Source organism: Heloderma suspectum, chromosome 14 (genome assembly GCF_057233095.1).
Source record: "Heloderma suspectum isolate Gila_16-S chromosome 14, 16-S_ref, whole genome shotgun sequence".
NCBI lineage: Eukaryota > Metazoa > Chordata > Lepidosauria > Squamata > Helodermatidae > Heloderma > Heloderma suspectum.
Window position 1 is genome coordinate 25,670,154 of NC_139471.1, and position 17,963 is coordinate 25,688,116.

General features: G+C 55.4%; 1 protein-coding gene across 2 annotated transcripts in view; it reads right to left on the bottom strand.

The window, feature by feature from the left end:
- The window catches only part of RGS3 (regulator of G protein signaling 3), a 78,738-nt gene that overhangs the window by 45,241 nt on the left and 15,534 nt on the right, over nt 1-17,963 (bottom strand). For both annotated transcript variants that reach the window (XM_084821201.1, XM_084821200.1), the window contains exons 6-9: nt 16,097-16,281; nt 14,614-14,697; nt 8,452-8,563; nt 4,049-4,092 (exon numbers count right to left, since the gene is read on the bottom strand). In XM_084821201.1, coding sequence (XP_084677327.1) covers nt 4,049-4,092; nt 8,452-8,563; nt 14,614-14,697; nt 16,097-16,281 — 425 coding nt within the window. The remainder of the gene's footprint in view (nt 1-4,048; nt 4,093-8,451; nt 8,564-14,613; nt 14,698-16,096; nt 16,282-17,963) is intronic.

Genomic DNA, 17,963 nt, shown 5'->3' on the forward strand with positions numbered 1-17,963 from the left:
AGAGGCCGCAGCACCCGCAGGCCGAGGAGCGCGGCCCGACGTGCCCGAGCGGCAGGTGGCCCGCCTGCGCTGGTCCCCGCGGTCCGCGGAGGGGCCCCGCCGGAGGAGCCACCTCGGCGAGGGCGCACGAGAGGCTCCCGCCCGCCTGAGCGGCCGAAGCCCGGCCCGAGCGCCTTGGGGCCGCGCGCCCCCCGGGGCCCAGCCTTGCAGGCTCCCGCCTGGGCGGACTTCGGCGAAGGCGGCGACCCTGTCGCTCCACTCTGCCGGAGGGCGCCGGCGCGTCCCGCGCCTTCCGCGGGCGCCTCCAGAGGGGGCGAGGGGATCGCGCTCCGGGCGGAGGCGTCGCGTCCGCCCAGGCCCCTTGGCCGGCACAGCTCACCCCTCCCTGGGAGGCGGCGTTGACCTGGCGTCTCGGCCGAAAGGCCACGCGGGTCGGTGGGATCGGTCATCCTCGGCGCAACAGCGGGCGCCGAGACCAGCGCAAATTTGGCAACGCGCCGTCACCAGAGCGAGCGCAGGCTGCGCTGTAGAGCGCCTTTGCCTTGCTGGAGTTCTAGCAGGGCTGGCTTGCTGGGTGGGCTCCAGCCCTCCAGGACAAAGTCATCATTCAGTCACAAACAGCATGGATGACCCCTGTCACCCAGGCTTGCCCTCGACTTCTGCAGCAGCAGCCAGGGCGTGCCTCTCGCCTGGTGCATATGGTGAAATTATTTTTAGGCTATCTAAGGGTGAAATCCCCAAAATGTCCTTCCGGGCTGGGATGTTGGCCTTTGCTCATGTGGCTAGCAATAAAAGCTTCAAGGGAACCTTAAAAGAAGCCCTGTGTCTTGAATGCTTGCCGCAGGCCGGGGAGGGGTGGGTGGGGATGCTAGGTCCCCGGACAGCCACTCTGGCTTTTTGTGGATGGGGGTCATTTCCGACCTCCTGCAGCCACAGCAGGCCCAGGGCCCACAGGCATCTGAGTCGGTCTCACGCCTCGCAGCCGTGGGCGGCCTTGTGCGATTGGGCAGCCCTGCGCACACCTCCAAGGGGCAGCAGGAATGGGAGCCGGCTGAAGAGCCGTGCTGTGGGGAGAACAAGGGGCCAACACATGCTCACCAGGACTTGCACCCAAGCCTTGGGCCCCCTGCTTTGCTAAAACTAAAGCTCTTGAAGGTGGTGCAGAGATCACCATAGCAGTGGGGTGGGAGGCACAGCTCAGATCTCAGGGCCCTTTTAAAAAGCACACACCTGGAATCAGCCTTGAATTCCAGCAGCTTCACCACCCCACAGAGAGAGCACAAAGTTCTCCCTGCACAACTGGAGACTGATGTTGCAGTTGCTGCCGTTGTTGCACAACCCAGCAAAAGTTATGCCTGTGTGTGCAGGAGACAGCTCTCTGCAAGCTGACATTTAGCATTATTTTTAAAACAATAAAACCTTACCTGACTGAAAGAACAGAGCTCACAATCCCAGGAGGAGGAGGAAGCACAAATGTACAAGGAACGCAGGTGGAACAGGGCACAAAGCCCCAGAAAGAATTGCAGTGGAGGGCACGGAGGTGCACGGACTCTCGGGCATGTAATGGCAAGATGCGTTATCGGTGAGCTCCAGCCTCCGCACGCTTTTGGCTTGGAGCAACACAAGAGGGAGATTTACAGGAAGTCGATTCCTGCTCCCAAAGCGGGGGGGGGGGGGCAGAATTGGCCATGCTCCAGCTGTAGCTAATACACCCTTTACACAGCACTCCAGGTTGCCCCCCAAGGGGCAGCTGGAGAGACATTTCCAAGTGCTGTCCCTCAGAAGCCATTCAGAAGCCCATCTCCTCAGTCCATGCCACAGCTAATGGAATTAACGGCTTGCATCAATTCGATTAGGCCTGGGCGATAGTAACGCTGTGCAAACTTACTGCTAGGAAAGTGGGAGTGGGGGAGGATGCTGCACATGGGATGCTTCTTCCTTGCACGGGGTGCTGCAATGGGCTGATGCACGACATGCCCACCCTGCCTCCCCGCCATGGGCTGCATTTGTGCTTCCTCCTCCCTCCCCACATCCTCTCTCTGCCACAAAAGACCCCATGAGGCAGGTTCAAGCCCATCCAGCGAGCTGAGTGGAGAGGTGGGAGTCGTGGCCTCATCCCCTGTCCTGTGCAGAGACTCCCCGGCCTGAGCCCAGAAGCTGCTGGGAAGCGCCTTGGGTAGCTGGAGTGCCGGGGGCCATGCTCAGCTGCACCACGGGCTGCGGGCGGGTGGCGCGGGGCCTCGCAGGAGCCCTTCAGGTGTCCGTGTGCTGATTCCTTGCGTCGGCCTCATGTGCGCCGCTGGGGAACGGCCCGCGACCTGCCACAGCCCCCCGGCGCAGCAGCCTGCCTCAGCCTACGAGTTCCACCCATCACAGAGGGACACAGCAGGGCAGGAGGCTTGCCCAGGGCAGTGAGCGCCTGGTGGCTGGCTGGCACAGCAGCAGCGGAACGCACGAGCAGGAGGGCTGCAGAGCTGCCCCAGGCGGCCTCCCTGGCCAACAGAGGCTCCCAGGAGCTCTGAGGAACCACAGAGCCGGTGTGGTTCAGCGGTCAAGCCCAGGCCGCCCCCCCGCTGGTGAGCCAGCAGCAGCACAGCACTGGCACATGGGACTCGCGAAACAGGGCGGCTGCTGACAGCAGGGGCCCAGAGCTCTCCACTGAGAAAGCCCCACCTTCCCTGCTGCTGTTCCTTGGAGGGTGTGATATTTGGGGAGACTTTCTCCCAGGCGGGGCAGAACTCAACAGGCTCAGTCTACCGCTGCCCCCGCCCCTGCTGGTGTTCTAGAGCGACTTCTTCTGCTCCACACAAGTGGATGTGATTCGGGAGAAAAAGATGAGCGCCCGAACTCAGAGAGGTTTGGGACATTGTTACAGGAGATACTGTGCTATCTACAAGGCTGTCGGCGCCAGGTTGGCCGTAAGATAAATCCCCAAATCCATTATTTAGGCAAAGCCTTTGTTAGGCCAACTCATGGTCAGAAAATAGCTTTTGAGTTCTCCAGAAGTCTTCGTCAGGCATGGTAAATAAAGCAATAAGAGGAGGGGGAGAAGGAAGAAATGGGTGAGACTCAAGCCATGAAGTCTGGGTCTAGTTACAGTTTTCAGGTGGAACATGGGGGGGGGGGCTGCAGCGTTTAAACATCCAGCTGGATTTTATAGCTTCAAAAATGGCTGGTCAACCATAGTTGTTTTTCCATCCCAGCAGCCCTCTGGAGAGTTCCAGGTGCAACCTGAAACCATCTCAGCACCTAACAGAGCCCTAACTTGAATGGCTGCAGCCTCCTCCCACATTCTATCTCTAGATTATAAAGCTAGTATAGTTTCAAAATCACAGAAAGTATAAGTTTCACTCTACTCTGCGCTGGACCTTGAATACTGTGTCCAGTTCTGGACATCACACTGTCAGAAGATTCAGATAAATTGGAATGAGTTCAGAGAAGAGCAACAAAGATGATCAGGAGACTAGAATGAAGTCTTACAAGGAAAGATGGAAGGAACTGGGTGTGTTTAGCCTTGAGAAGAGAAGACTGAGGGGATATGAGAGCACTTTTCAAGTACCTAAAGGACTGTCACACTGACGAGGGCCGCAACCTGTTCTCTGTCATCTGTAGAAGATGAAATAACAGGCTTAAGTTACAGGAAGGCAGATTTTGGTTGAACATAATGGCCAGAGCAGCCAGACAACGGAGCCTACTGCCTCCGGAGGTGGGGGCTCCCTGTCAGTGGAGGTCTTCAAGTAGGGACTGGGCAGCCACCTGTCACAGTGGCATTACATGGGATTTGTGCACTGAGCAGGGAATGGACTCCATGGCCTCATGGCCCCCTTCCAGCTCCTCTAGGACTCTCGGGTTCCATGGACACAGACTCTGTGGCGTGAACATCACCTCCATTTTCCCTCCCCCTCCCCGCTCCTTTTAGCAATGGTTATCGATGTGCCTGATGAAGACTCCTGGAGAACCCAAAAGCTCACACAATGCTTGCTTTAGTTGGCCTAATAAAGGTGTTCCCAAATATGGATCTTGGAATCCTGCTACAGACGACACTCACCTCAGCCAGGTACAGGATGCAGAATTTCAGATCCTCGGAGGAGTCTGCAAGAGAAGCAGAATAAAAAAAACCACATTGAGCTTTCCCTTGACTCAGGATGTGACTCCCACAAGCGGAAGATGTTTTTCTCAGTCTCAGTGACTGAGTTTCTCTTCCCATCTGCCTTGGCTGGCTTTCACCAAAAAGGAAAAGAAATGAGATGAAATGAAATGGGACCTTTCCCCGACCTCAGACAGGAGGATAGGGAGCGGCCTCCTCACGTCTGCCAGCCACGCTGTGGATCCCTCCTCTGCAGAGAGGCCTTTCCCAGCCCCGGTGCCAAAGATCCGTTCAATGGAACATGCCACTGCTGGTTAGATCTTCCCCTCCCACCCCTTAAGTTAAGAGAGCTTGCCGCCTTTTTCCAAAAGGGAAATCAACTTTCGTAGTTTCCCTTTGAACTCCGTGAAGGCTGTTTCTTTTGTAGTCTGTGAGTCTCTAGCAATTTGCATCTGTATGCCTCATTAGGGCAAATGGAATTAAAGCCTTGGAAATGCAGCCTCTGGTCTGAGTGTTGATTTGGCTCTTGGAGTTCTCAGCCGAGCAAAAAGGGAATCTTGACAGGTTGATCTCCATTTGGGAAAAAGGCGGCAAGCTCTCTTAACTTAAGGGGTGGGAGGGGAAGATCTCCCCCTCTCCCGTGACACCTCTAGGCGCAGCTGTTGACGCCGAGCCAATCGGGCAGAGCGCCGAAGTTCCGCCCCTGAGACTCCCCGCTTGTGCCTGCGTCTGCGCCTGGCATCTCAGAGTTCAGGTTGTTCTTCCCTCGCCTGCCCCGTTCACTGTCACTCCCAGGGATGTGTGTGTGGGGGGCTCTCTGTGCAGCTGTGCCTCCAAAGCCTGGGAAAGTTCCTCCCCCACATGTTGCAGCTCTTCCTCAGAATCTGAGCTACTCTGACACTCTATATGCTCAGAAGCAACCCTGACACCAAGAAAGCCGCCTTCCGCAGACACACCACACCAGTCTGTTTCCCGCCTCCCAGCTGAGCAGAGCTGTGCAAAGTAAGCTGCTCCAGCTGGTCCAGGAACTACAGAAGCAAGCAAGCTCCCAGAGAGTGAGCAGACGGGGAGCAAACAGGAGTTGGCCAAGGGAGGTCAAGGGGGAGGCCCCTAACATTTTTTGTCTTTTTTAACAAACATTTTTTTCCCATTCATTTGTCTTGTAACACACACTTTCACACCAGTGGGACTCTGCTTTTAACCTCTACTGAGTAGAGGAGCAGGCACAGGCTAGTCTAGAACAATCACAAAGCTAGACACAAAAAGGGAATAGAGGCAATGGAAGGACAAGACTCTCCAGTGGTGGTGACCTGCAAGATGTGTGCAGTGTTTGTTTTCTTGCCTGGGAACAACATGGCCTACACCTGCAACAAGTGCAAGCTGATCACGCTGCTGGAAGAAAAAGTAAGTGGACTGGAGCGGCGACTGTCGACCCTCCGGGGAATAAGAGAACACGAAGAGTTCTTGGACAGAATGGGGGAACTACAGCAGCAAAGGGAGGACCAGAAGCTTGAAGAGCAACAGCAAGCTGAGGCAGAAGAGGAAAATGCTGAGGTGAGGAAAAATGCAGTAGAGGATATGCCTTGGAAAAGGGTGACAGTTAGGAGGAGGAGAACTAGACGCCATTCTGCACCAGTGGAGGCAGGGGAGCTGTGGAACCGATTCCAGGTACTTGCGGATGAGACTGGAGGACAGCCTGCAGAGGAAGAATCACAGGGGAACCTGCATGAGAGCGAGCAAGAGGCTGAAGGTCAGTCAAGCAGAGGCGATGAAACCCAGGCCTACAAGAAGAAGAAAAGAGTGGTAGTAGTGGGAGACTCCTTGCTGCGTGGGATCAAGACCCAAGTATGTCGCGAAGACCTGTGGACTCGCCAGGTATGTTGTCTCCCAGGAGGACGGATTAGAGACGTGACTGAAGGGTTGCCTGCACTCATAAAGCCCACTGACAGGTATCCCTTTCTTCTCATCCATGTGGGAACAAATGACACCGCCAAGCGGAGCGACGAAGAGATCACGTCAGACTTTGAAGCTTTGGGAAGGAAACTCCAGAACTTTGGGGCCCAGATAGTTTTCTCATCCATCCTTCCAGTAGTTAGAAGAGGGATAGAAAGGGAACGAAAAATACTCCGGGTGAATGACTGGTTACGAAGGTGGTGCCGGCGAGAGAGATTTGGATTCTGGGACCACGGGCTATACTTCCTGGAAGATGGGCTGTTGGCAAGGGACGGGTTGCACCTCACAAAGGCTGGGAAGAATGTGTTTGGCCACAGCATGAAGAACTTCAACAGGAGGGCTTTAAACTGAATCCTACGGGGAAGGGAGATGTAAAGTTGGGGGTAACGATGGACGTAGGCGCATGCACTGCAACGGAGAGAACAGCTCTAATAGCGCCCAACAATAGTCTTCAGACACATGTAGGGGGACAGTGAGACTATGAAGCACATGGTCTTCGATGTCTATACACTAATGCCCAGAGTATGGGAAACAAACAGAACAAACTTGAATTCTTAATACAAGAGGGAAATTATGACCTGATAGGTATAACTGAGACTTGGTGGGATGACTCTCGTGACTGGAATACAGCAACTGAAGGATATAACTTGTTCAAAAAGAACAGGAGGAACAGAAAGGGAGGTGGGGTTGCACTGTATGTGAAAAATACATATCTCTGCACAGAAATTGTTGTCGATCACAAGCTGAATATGGGCCAACAATGGGATGTGGCTGCAAAAAAGGCAAATGCTATTTTGGGCTGCATTAATAGAAGCATAGCTTCCAAATCCCGGGAAGTACTAGTTCCCCTCTACTCACTGGTTAGGCCTCATCTGGAGTACTGTGTCCAGTTCTGGGCACCACACTTTAAGAAGGATGCAGACAAACTGGAGAGGGTTCAGAGGAGGGCAACAAAGACGATCAGCGGACTGGAAACAAACCCCTATGAAGAGAGACTGAAAGAACTAGGCATGTTTAGCCTTGAGAAGAGAAGACTGAGGGGAGATAGGATAGCGCTCTTCAAGTCCTTGAAAGGTTGTCCCAGAGGAAGGCCAGCATCTCCTCTCGATCATTCCAGAGTGCAGGACACGGAATCATGGGCTCAAGTGTCAGGAAGCCAGATTCCGGCTGAACATCAGGAAAAGCTTCCTGACTGTTAGAGCAATATGACAGTGGAACCCATTCCCTGGGGAGGTGGTGGGCTCTCCCACACTGGAGGCATTCAAGATGAGGCTGGACAGCCATCTGTCAGGGATGCTCTGACCTGGATTCCTGCACTGAGCAGGAGGTTGGACTCGTTGGCCTTGTAGGCCCCTTCCAACCTTACTATTCTATGATTCTATGACCACGGCCCACCCCGCTCACCAGGGTAGTGGCTCCCCAGTGCTTCAGGCAGAGAGAGGCTCCTTTCCCACCCCACTGCCCGAGATCCTGTGAACTGGAGAAGCTGCCGGGGCTGCACCAGGGCCTCCGTCTGCCTGCAAAGCGGGCGTGGCAGGACTGAGCTCCCTGGGCCCTCTGCCTGAGGAAGCTGCCACACCCTCGTGGCCAGGTGATGCCACCTCCCTTGCCAAGCAGGGCCATCCGCGGGGGGCACGGGATCGCTCTGGCTGCCAGGCACGTGTGGGAGATGCTTGCGGATGTGGGGCTTCTTGTTTAGAGAGCTGGCGCCCAAGGAGGAGGCGCAGCGGAGGTTTCTAAAATTCCAAGTGGCACGGAGAAAGGGGATAGACAGAACTTCCCCCACCCTCATAATGCTCAGTGAAGTGGATCAGAGATGCGTTCAGGAGTGATGAAAGGCATGAGTTCTGCACTCAGCACTTCTGGAAATCATCACCCAGGGTGTGGCGAAAGCCACTTACTCAGACAGATTCAAGGAGGAGGGTAGCGCTATCAAGAACCATTGGCCATGACAGTCTGGCATTAGGCCAGACAGGCCTGGGCTCGAATCTCCACTCAGCCAAGAAGCTGAGACACAGGGCTGTCAAAAGGAGAAAAGGAGGGGAGAGAACCACGAACATAGCCTTGAGCTCCCTGGAGGAGGAGCGGGATAGGGTGTGAGCCATAGACACATAGAAGTAAATAGAGCCCCCCTGAGCTGAAGCAGGAGACCTTTGAAGACCTGCTGCTCGGGAGCCATCGGAAGGTGGCGGAGGCGTGAGAAGATCGAGGAGCCCTGCTGGATCAGACCAAGGGTCCATCTTGCCCAGCATTCTGTGCACACAGGGGCGTCTTTCTGCCTGCCTGTTGCTGGGAACAGAGTGCTGGACGAGATGGTCTCTTCTGTCAAGCCAATTCTTCCGTCTGCAGAAAAGTGGCTACGATATTGGATCCATCTGCCTCCACTGCCCACATAAGCACAGTGGACTCACCCTCTTGCAGCCGGACATCCTGCAGGTAAAGGGGGTTCCGTAGGACATTACACCGTCCAGGTTCGTCCTCCTTGGTGAACAGCAGCAGGTCTGAGTAGACGAAGAGCGTCACCTGGGCAAGGCAGGAAGTAGGAAACTGAGACCCGCTGCCCCACTGCCAGCAACACAGCTGGAAGCACCTGAAGGACACGCAGTGGCCGGGCTGGAATCCGGCCGCCATGTTCTAGTCCGTAAAGAGGATGCTGTCCTGTTTGGTGGAGGTCCCTCCACTCCAACATGGAGCTGTTTCCCACTGGCACCAGGCCAGTTACATGCTCCTGGGAAGCCCTCCCACAAGGCGTGGACAACAGGACCCGTGATTGGTATTTTGTGGCCCGTGGCCTGCCTCCGAACATGGAGGTTCCGTCTAGTCGTGGGGTGCAGCAGCTGCCGTTCCGTCCCTTGTATCGGAGGCCACAAGTCCCTTTGATCTGAGGCAAAAACCCAGGTTTCCTCTACATGAATTTACACTTGAAAAACCTTTTAAAAAAACTTAAATTTCTTAATAAAGTCTGAACATCAGCACTGTGTCACAGTCTTTTAAAATCCTGGTCTATTTCAATCCGAAGGTTTACAGAGGGGTTTTTAAAGGACAGCTGTAAAAGGTGAAGATCTCTGCCAATGAACACGCCTGGATTCCAATTCCGCCTGCCTCTTGGCTGCTGGGGAGCCGCCGTGGAAGGGGCCTCTTGCCTTTACATCCCGCTTGTGGGCACCTGGTTGGTCACTGCCTGAAACCAGATGCTAGGCTAGACGGAACCTCCTGGGTCAGATCCAGCAAGGCTCCTCCAACCATCAAGCTCACTGAGGGCTTATGGAGCCAAGAGGGCACCACCAGCCACACACAGGAAGCAGGGAGGGAGGAGGCGCTGCAAGGAACGGAACACAAGCAAACAGAAACCCCTCGGGGGCAGCCCCCCAACCCCGAACAGGAGCCGTCCTCCACACGGTGGCAACCCTTTCCTTTAGGTGCATCTGCTCTGCTCCTATTGGCTGTGACCGCTGGGGATGAGCCCGCTTGCTCAGAGGCAGGCTACCCCGGAGTGCCCAGGGCCTCCTGATCCCACTTGCGGGCTTCCCCTTTGGGCAGCTGGCTGGCCCTGGTGGGAAGCCGGGCAGCATGGGCCAGCCAGCTTCGGGGCTGCCCTTCTGCAGTTCTGTTTTCACCCCTTCACTCTGAGCATACCCAGCATTCTTTCATAATCCCATCAGTTGTCCCATCCAGGTTTATCAGATGGCACCTTACCACCCCGATGCATCTGGAGAGGGCTACTGCAGCCCCCTTGCATTCTTGTTTTGGGGTTCCAGGTCATGAGCAAAGGAAACAGAGCACAGCAGTCCTCCTGCAACACGGAAACCACCTGGGACCCAGATTTCGGAAGGCTGCGGCTCTGGGACTGAAATCAAGTCTAGGCAGGATGTGATTGAAGCCGGAGTGAGGATTCAGGGAAAGAGCTGGTTCTGGCATTGCTCCACACACTCCACAGCTAGCCAGTGCCCCCATTTCTCTCTCATTTTAAACATTAGTTTGTGCATTCATTTCATGTACTTTTATTCCCTTTCTGAGCAAAGCTCTGGAAACAGCTTCCAAAAGATACAGTAAAAACTGTTGTGATCAGACCAACCCAGCTGACGAAGCAGGAATTCCTAGGCCAAACTTCACAGCAGCAGCAGCAGCAAAACACCCCCACCCCCACCCATCACCTTGGCCTCTGGAAGAGAAAACAGCAGTCAAGAAACAGCAAGAAGCTAGTGGAAGCAAAGGAGCCGGGGGGCCCCCAGGAGAGGAACGGGCCCCCCAGGGAGTGGCAGTGCTGCTGGGAGAGGCCCAGGTCCAGCGCCCCTCCGCCTTTCAGACGGCCAGGGCGCCTGCCGCAGGCAGGGCTTCCTTGGGAGGCCTGGACACGCCCACCCACGCCAGAACATGCCGCCTGCTCAGCCCAGAAGCTGGCGTGCAGCACGGCCCTTCCTGGGTGCGGTCCCTCCAGGCGGAATGTCTGAACCTCCCCCCTGTAGAGCCCTCCCTGCCTGGAGGTGGCCACATCAGCACCCAGGGCAACGCGGGCTAGGGCACAACCCTGCTGCTGGACGTGCTCCCTCCCCACATGCATTTTGGGGTGGGGGAAGCCTTCCCTCACGGGCGCATGTCCAGGAGGGCAGCTCAGCAGACAGGGTGGTCTCCGGCAGGGGTGCTCTGCTGCCCCCTTCTTCTTGGCAGGGCCCCTCTGGGTGCCTCAGCAGCAGCCCGGCCTGGGGAAGCTCCGCAGGGGTCGGGACGAAGTGGGGGAAGTGCTCCACTGGGTGCCCCGGCGCAGGAGCGGGCCAATGAAGCAGGGCAGCAGCCGACTGGGGTGAGACGCAGCCTGCCCTGTGCGGCCCTCCCACACTGAGCAGCCCAGCAGGCGCGGGCGGCGCTCCTCCAGGGCTGTGGCCATCACCGAGAGGGGTGAGCAGGCCGGGGAAGTGTCTGCAATCTCAGGCAGGAGAGTAAACCTGGGGATCGGCCAGAGCCCCATGCCCCGCCGACGTGACCGTGGGGCTGCGTCCAGTCCAATGCGTTGCCCAGGGCTTGGCACTGCTCGCTGGAGGCTGCCCAGCGTTCCTGCTCTCGTGCCGTTAGCAAAGCTGGAGCCATAGAAGTCTAGCAGGGGAAGCTGCCCTACTTGGTGAAGCTTTTCCTGGCATGGAAGTGAAGTGACAGGAGAAGAACCTAAGCAGAGCCCTGATGCTGGATCAGACGGAGGGTCCTTCTAGCCTGCCATTCTGCTCACACAGTGGCCAACCAGCTCCCCATGGGAAGCCCACAAGCAGGAGTGCAACAGCGCCCTCCCACCCATGTTTCCCAGCAACTGGTGCACATAGGCTCACTGCCTCTGGTACCGGAGGTGGCACATAGCCATCAGGACTAGCAGCCATTGGTAGCCTTCTCCTCCAGGAATTTGTCTTAACCCCCTTTTACAGCCATCCAAATTGGTAGCCATCACCACGTCTTGTGGTAGCGAATTCCATAGTTCGACTACGCACTGTCTGAAGAAGTCCTTCCTTTTCTCTGTCCTGAACAGAGATGTAAAATTTCCGGAAATTTTGAGGCCATGGAAAACCCCCCAGTTTTTCCCAGGTTTTTTTTCAGGAAAAAATGGATTTGGGGGGAAAACTAAAAACGAAGCAATGCTTTTTTTTTTTTTAAGCACTCTTTACAGTTCTAAAGTCACTTTGTTGCTTTAAGACAGCCTTCCCCAACCTGGTGCCCTCCAGATATTTAGGACTTCCACTCCCATCAGCCTCAGGCAGCATGGCCAATCGTCAGGAATGTTGGGCACTGTAGTCCAAAGCATCTGGAGGGCACCAGGTCAGGGAGGGTTGCTTTAGGAACATAAAGCAGCCTTTCTGTTCCTAAAGTTATTTTATGTACAAATCCTGCCAGACGAATCTGATCTCATTTTTTGATCAGGGAACCTCCCTTGTGGACTGTGGCAATGCTGTACACATAATATACCTCGACTTCAGCAAAGCTTTCGACAAAGTGCCCCATGATATCCTGATGAGCAGACTAGCTCAAAGTGGGCTAGATGAAACAACGATCCGGTGGATCCACAGCTGGCTACAGAATCGGACTCAAAGAGTGCTTATCAATGGGACCTTCTCAAAGTGGGGAGAGGTAACAAGCGGGGTACCACAGGGCTCAGTCCTCGGCCCAGTGCTCTTCAACAGTTTTAGTAATGACTTGGAGGAGGAGGTGCAGGGAATGCTGATCAAATTTGCAGTCGACAGAAAATTGGGCGGGATAGCTAATACTTTGGAAGACAGAAACAAAATTCAAAGTGATCTGGATAGACTGGAGCGCTGGGCAGAAAACAACAGAATGACATTTAATAGGGACAAATGCCAAGTTCTGCACCTAGGAAAAAGAAACCAAATGCACAGTGACAAGATGGGGGATACGTGGCTCAACAACACTACAAGCGAGAAGGATCTTGGAATTGTCGATCACAAGCTGAATATGAGCCAACAATGGGATGTGGCTGCAAAAAAGGCAAATGCCATTTTGGGCTGCATGAACAGAAGCACAGCTTCCAAATCCCGGGAAGTACTAGGTCCCCTCTACTCAGCACTGGTTAGGCCTCATCTGGAGTACTGTGTCCAGTTCTGGGCACCACATTTTAAGAAGGATACAGATAAGCTGGAGAGGGTTCAGAGGAGGGCAACAAAGATGATCAGAGGACTGGACACAAAGCCCTATGAAGAGAGACTGAAAGAACTGGGCATGTTTAGCCTTGAGAAGAGAAGACTGAGGGGAGATAGGATAGCGCTCTTCAAGTCCTTGAAAGATTGTCCCAGAGAGGAGGCCAGGATCTCTTCTCGATCATGCCAGAGTGCAGGACATGGAACGGGCTCAAGTGACAGGAAGCCAGATTCTGGCTGAACATCAGGAAAAGCTTCCTGACTGTTAGAGCAATACGACAGTGGAACCCATTCCCTAGGGAGGCGGTGGGCTCTCCCATGCTGGAGGCGTTCAAGACGAGGAGGGATGCTCTGACTTGGATTCCTGCATTGAGCAGGGGGTTGGACTCGATGGCCTTGTAGGCCCCTTCCAACCCTACTATTCTATGATTCTATGAGTTCCATAGCTTAACTCTGCGCTGTGCGAAGAAGTCTTTCCTTTTATCTGTCCTGAATCTGCCACCAAACAGCTTCATGGGATGATCCCACTGGGTTGTAGTATTTTGAAAGAGGGAGAAAAATGTCCCCCTATCCATTCTTCACACCAGGCATAGTTTTGCAGACCTCCATCATGTCTCCCCTCACCCTCCTTTTTTCCAAGCTAAACAATCCCTGTTGTTGTAACCTTCCCTCATAGGGGAGATGCTCCAGCCCCTTGAGCATTTTAGTTGCCCTTTTTGGCACTTTTTCCAGCTCTACGGTATTTTTTTTTTTAGGTGTGGTGACCAGAACTGGACACAGTATTCCAAGTGTGGCCGCACCATAGATTTATACTGGGGCAAATTTATTCTCAATTCATTTTCTAATCATGCCTAACAAGGAGTTTGCTTTTACAGCAGCTGCATACTGGGCTGACATTTTCTTCTAGCTCTCCCCCACAACCCCAAGATCTCTTTCCTTGTCTGTCACCACTAGCTCAGATCCCATCAGGTTATACTTGAAGTTGGGATTTTTTGCCCCAACGTGCATCACTTTATACTTGCTTACACTGAACCGCTATGGACTTGAGCACGCTCCGGGAGAGAGCGCAGGACAGGAAGGCCTGGCGTGCTATGGTCCATGGGGTCACGAAGAGTCGGACACGACTGAACAACAACATTGAACCGCATTTGCCATTTGGATGCCCAGTCTCCCAGTTTGGAGAGATGCTTTTGGAGCTCCTCACAATCCCCTTTTTGTTTTGCCACCCTAAATAATTTGGTGTCATTGGCAAACTGAGCCGCTTTGCTGATCACTCCAAATGCCAGATCGTTTAGGAACAAGTTGAAAAGCACCTGTCGCAATACATATCCCTGTGGGACCACACTGTTTGCTTCCCTCCATTGGGAGAAGTTATCATTTGTTGCTACTCTCTGCTTTCTGTTCTTTAAGCAGTTGCTGCTCCATAGGAAGACCCCTCCCCTTATTCCATGATGGCTAAGTTTGCTTTGGTGAGGGACTTTGTCAGAAGTCCCTCACTTTGGATTCCTGCACTGAGCAGAGGGTTGGACTCGATGGTCTTGTAGGCCCCTTCCAACCCTCTTATTCTATGATAAGCCTGTTGGAAGTGCCTGGCACTGGGTCTTTTCCGAGATGAGCCCCTTGTGGTGGTCTTGATGGGAACTGGGAGCGCAGCCCGGGGCACCTCTGCGTGGAGCCTGCTCCCTTTATGCTTCTGAAGGGGGCCCAAGGGGGAGATTCCACAGCAGAGGCTGGGGGCGCAAGAGGCCGGGCGACTGGCGGGCTCCCTGGCTTGTCCACGTTTCCCACTTGGCTGCCTTTCTGTGTTTCTGGATCAGGGTCCCCCACACAGCTCAAGCGACTGGAAGCATCTTTTGGGTCCCTTGTCCCTGAGGCACTTCAGAGCGGAATCACTGGCTCATCCCATGTCAGCATCTCCCTGACACATCTCGGCATTTTTACCTTTGTAGTCTTGCTTCGAGTCTCATGCAGAAGCAGCTCTTCCGACAAAAGTAGCGTCCGGGCTGGATCGCAAAGGTCGAGAGGCTGAGGAGAAGTCAGAGACACACCTGAGGGCTGGGCGAGACAATTCCCCAGAAAGAATGTCCGGCTCGTGGAGGCAAGCCCCTGCTAAGAGGCTGGATCTGGATGACGGGCAGCCTGCGGTCCGGCAAATCAAAGTGAGGGGTGGCCAGGGCTGGCCGGGAGGTGGGGGGCGCCGCACTTCTGACTCCTGCGTCGCCTGGGGACTAGGAGGAGAGCAGAGCCTTCGCGGAGGGGCGGGGGGACGGACGCGGCTGCTCGGCTATCGAGCCACAACTCGAGCAGAAAATGGCACTGCTGCAGCTGCCCAATGTGGTCCCAACCAGCGGGAGGCAGGAAACGCTTGCAGCGCGGGGCGCATGAGCAGGGAGGCAAAGAGCGCCACCGGCAGCAGCGCCTTTCCTGCCACAGCCACCTGCCCCAAGCCCAGCAGGTTGGGACCAAGTGTGCTCCTGCCCAAACTCAGCCACACGTGCCGTGCCGTTCCTCCCCATTGTGGTGACCCCGCCAGAGCTGCCATGGACATGCCACAGGCTGAGGGCAGCCCGGAAGGGACAGTAGGGGGCCTGGCCTCTGGGGCTTCGTCCAGCACAACCAGCTTGCCACACTGCCCGAGAACACACCCCAAACTTTCTCAGACGTTCCCGGGCTCTTGAGGAGTTTTCTCCATTCACAGGGGGATGCTCCACACCAGGCCCATGGAGGCAAGACAAAATCTGAACCAGCCCCTCTCTTTATGTCTTCAGGAGGACTCTGTCTCAACTTTTAAGCTTCTAGTCCTCAGTTTTACTACTCTCCCCTTGTGGTTCCTGATTCTCCACCTTGCTCACACATGTCCTTGCTCAAAGTCCCCTGCATTAGCAAAGACTCTCTTACCAGTCGTCACAGAGACTATATGGAACCTCCAAGCCTAGAAGCAACAGCCCACTTCATACCTGCTGCTGCTGGGAGGGGGTGAGCAGCAGTGGCGGGGGGGATTTGTTTTACTTGCTAGATTTATAGAATGAAAACCAAGTAAAATTCAGTGGCAACCAAGTGATGTGGCCTTTTGGGAGCTGCTTGTGGGCTTATGGGGGGCTGCTGTGGGAAACCCACCCGCCCTGGACTAGAAGGGCCCGCGCTGCCTGGGTCCGGCTGCACCCGGAAGGCTCTTCTGTTCTGCTGGCCCAGCCCAGGCGCACTTCCCTCTCTGTCCTTCCTGTCATCGGTTCTCCCCTCCACCTTTTCTCTGAATCCAAGCCTCCTGCTCACTGCCCTCAGCCCCCTTGCTGTCCTCTCCCCTTACAGCGGACCGCAAGCCCTCCTCAGGAGGACAGGAGGGCATCTGCACAAACACCTGGGGGGTGCGGGGGGAGTGTGCTCTGAGCCACAACCAGCTGCTGCCGGGTCCCCAGAGACCTACCTGAACGAAGATGGGGAAGACCAGCGCCTTGGGGGCCAGCGTCACATACGTGCCACAACTGGACCTGGGGACCTGGGGCCGGGCCAGGGTGCAGGCCCGGGGGCTGCTGCTGTGGCCTTTCACAGTCTGCACTGTCTTCATGAGCCGGGACTTCTTGCCGTGGGAGCCGCCTCTGCACGTGCTGCCTGAAAAGAGGGAACGGGGGGGATGCAGTGGCTTGGATGGGGGAGGAGGCCAGCTGCTCCAGTGTGCCCCGCCGCCAGGCTCCCTGCTGGCCGAGGGAGAGCCTGGCTGCTGGCCTGCGTCTCTGAAGAGCCCCGCCAGGGAGCCCCAGAGACTCCTGAGGCGTTATCGGCCACTGCGGGGAGGCCCAGTCCATCCCCGGCCACCCGGGGCATCCCTGCAGCGCACGCCCTCGCGCCCCTCCTGAGAACCAGCAGCAGCAGCTGGGACAGAGGGGCGGCCCACGCGGCACCCATCCCAGCGCGTCTCGGGGCTGCACTTCCCTCGGCCCCTTCTCATCACCGGGGGCCATTTTGACGACGGCCACCTTTGTTATCGCACTGCTATTATGTCTAGTTCCACACTTAGTTGGCATCGCTTTGTGCCCAGTTCAGAGCGGAAATGGCACAGGGATAAACCTCTCTCCTCACCTGGCTCCCATCACACGGAGCACCTTTTTATAAAAGAAACAGGCATCACCAGATCAAGCAGGGGGTTGGACTCGATGGTCTTATAGGCCCCTTCCAACCCTGCTATTCTATGATTCTGTGAAATCACAGGGCTCTTAAACCACACCTCGCTTGACCCTAAAACATCTCAACAGCAGCAAGCAAGAGTTCAACCTGATCAGCGTTTTTCTTCGGGTTGGATGTTAAGAGAGAAGAAAAAGAGGGGTGGGGAGGAAAAGATCTTGTTAAGTAGGATATCAACACCCACCCCCACCGCACACAGAGTCTGCTGTCTGTAATTGTCCCAAGATGGAGAAAGTGTGATGCAGACCTAGGGCACGATCCTGCATACACTCACTCAGAAATAAGTCCCTCGGTGTTCCTTAGGTGTCTAGGAATGCAGCAGTAATTGACTTAAGCTATACTAGGCGCAAAAGATCACAGGTCATACTAAAAGCTGCTGGGACAAAGAAGCAACAGCTCCCTTCTCTTTGTAAGTGTAAATGCCAGCAGCCATTCAGATAGGTTTCCCCAGGAGTAAGCAGGAGCAGGAGACAGTAGACAAAGAGGCGGGCACATGTTGCATTTGTGGGGGGCAGAATTAGCCTTTCCCCTTTCAGGTGCAAAGTACGCCAGAGTAACTCTGAGCAGAGCGCCACACGTCCGAGGGCTCCGCAGGCCCAGACACAGGGAGGAGCTCATGATGTATGATCCTCCTGCTGGGCCGCGGCGGCAGCAGGACACTTTCCCATGAGTCCACAGGAAATGAGGCCAAACGGAAACGTTGAGTCAGGCCAGCTTGTTGTTGGCCAGTCCAGCAAATTTCCTGCACAGCCGTTCCTGCTGCTGCTGCAGAGGAGCTGGAAAACAAGGCCACCGGCCAGCCCAGTCTGCTTCCGCTGCGCGGTTCTCAGGCCTTCTGACGGGCCAACCGTTCCAAACATTTCACCCATGGTGCCGCACTTCTGTCTTTGATAGCAAGGAGTGCCGCCGCCGCCCAGCCTGATCGTGTTGCCGCCGCCGCGCTGGGCTTGTGCAGTCCATGCCAGAGGCCCCCAGGAGATCTGGAATGCTGTGGAGGGCAGCGGAGGGCGAGACTGGCTAGGTGATGCTCAGCCTGTTCCAGAGGGGGCTGCACTCCCCCTAAGGACCAGGTTCGTAGTCTGGGGGCTCTTGGACCCAGGACTGTCACTTGA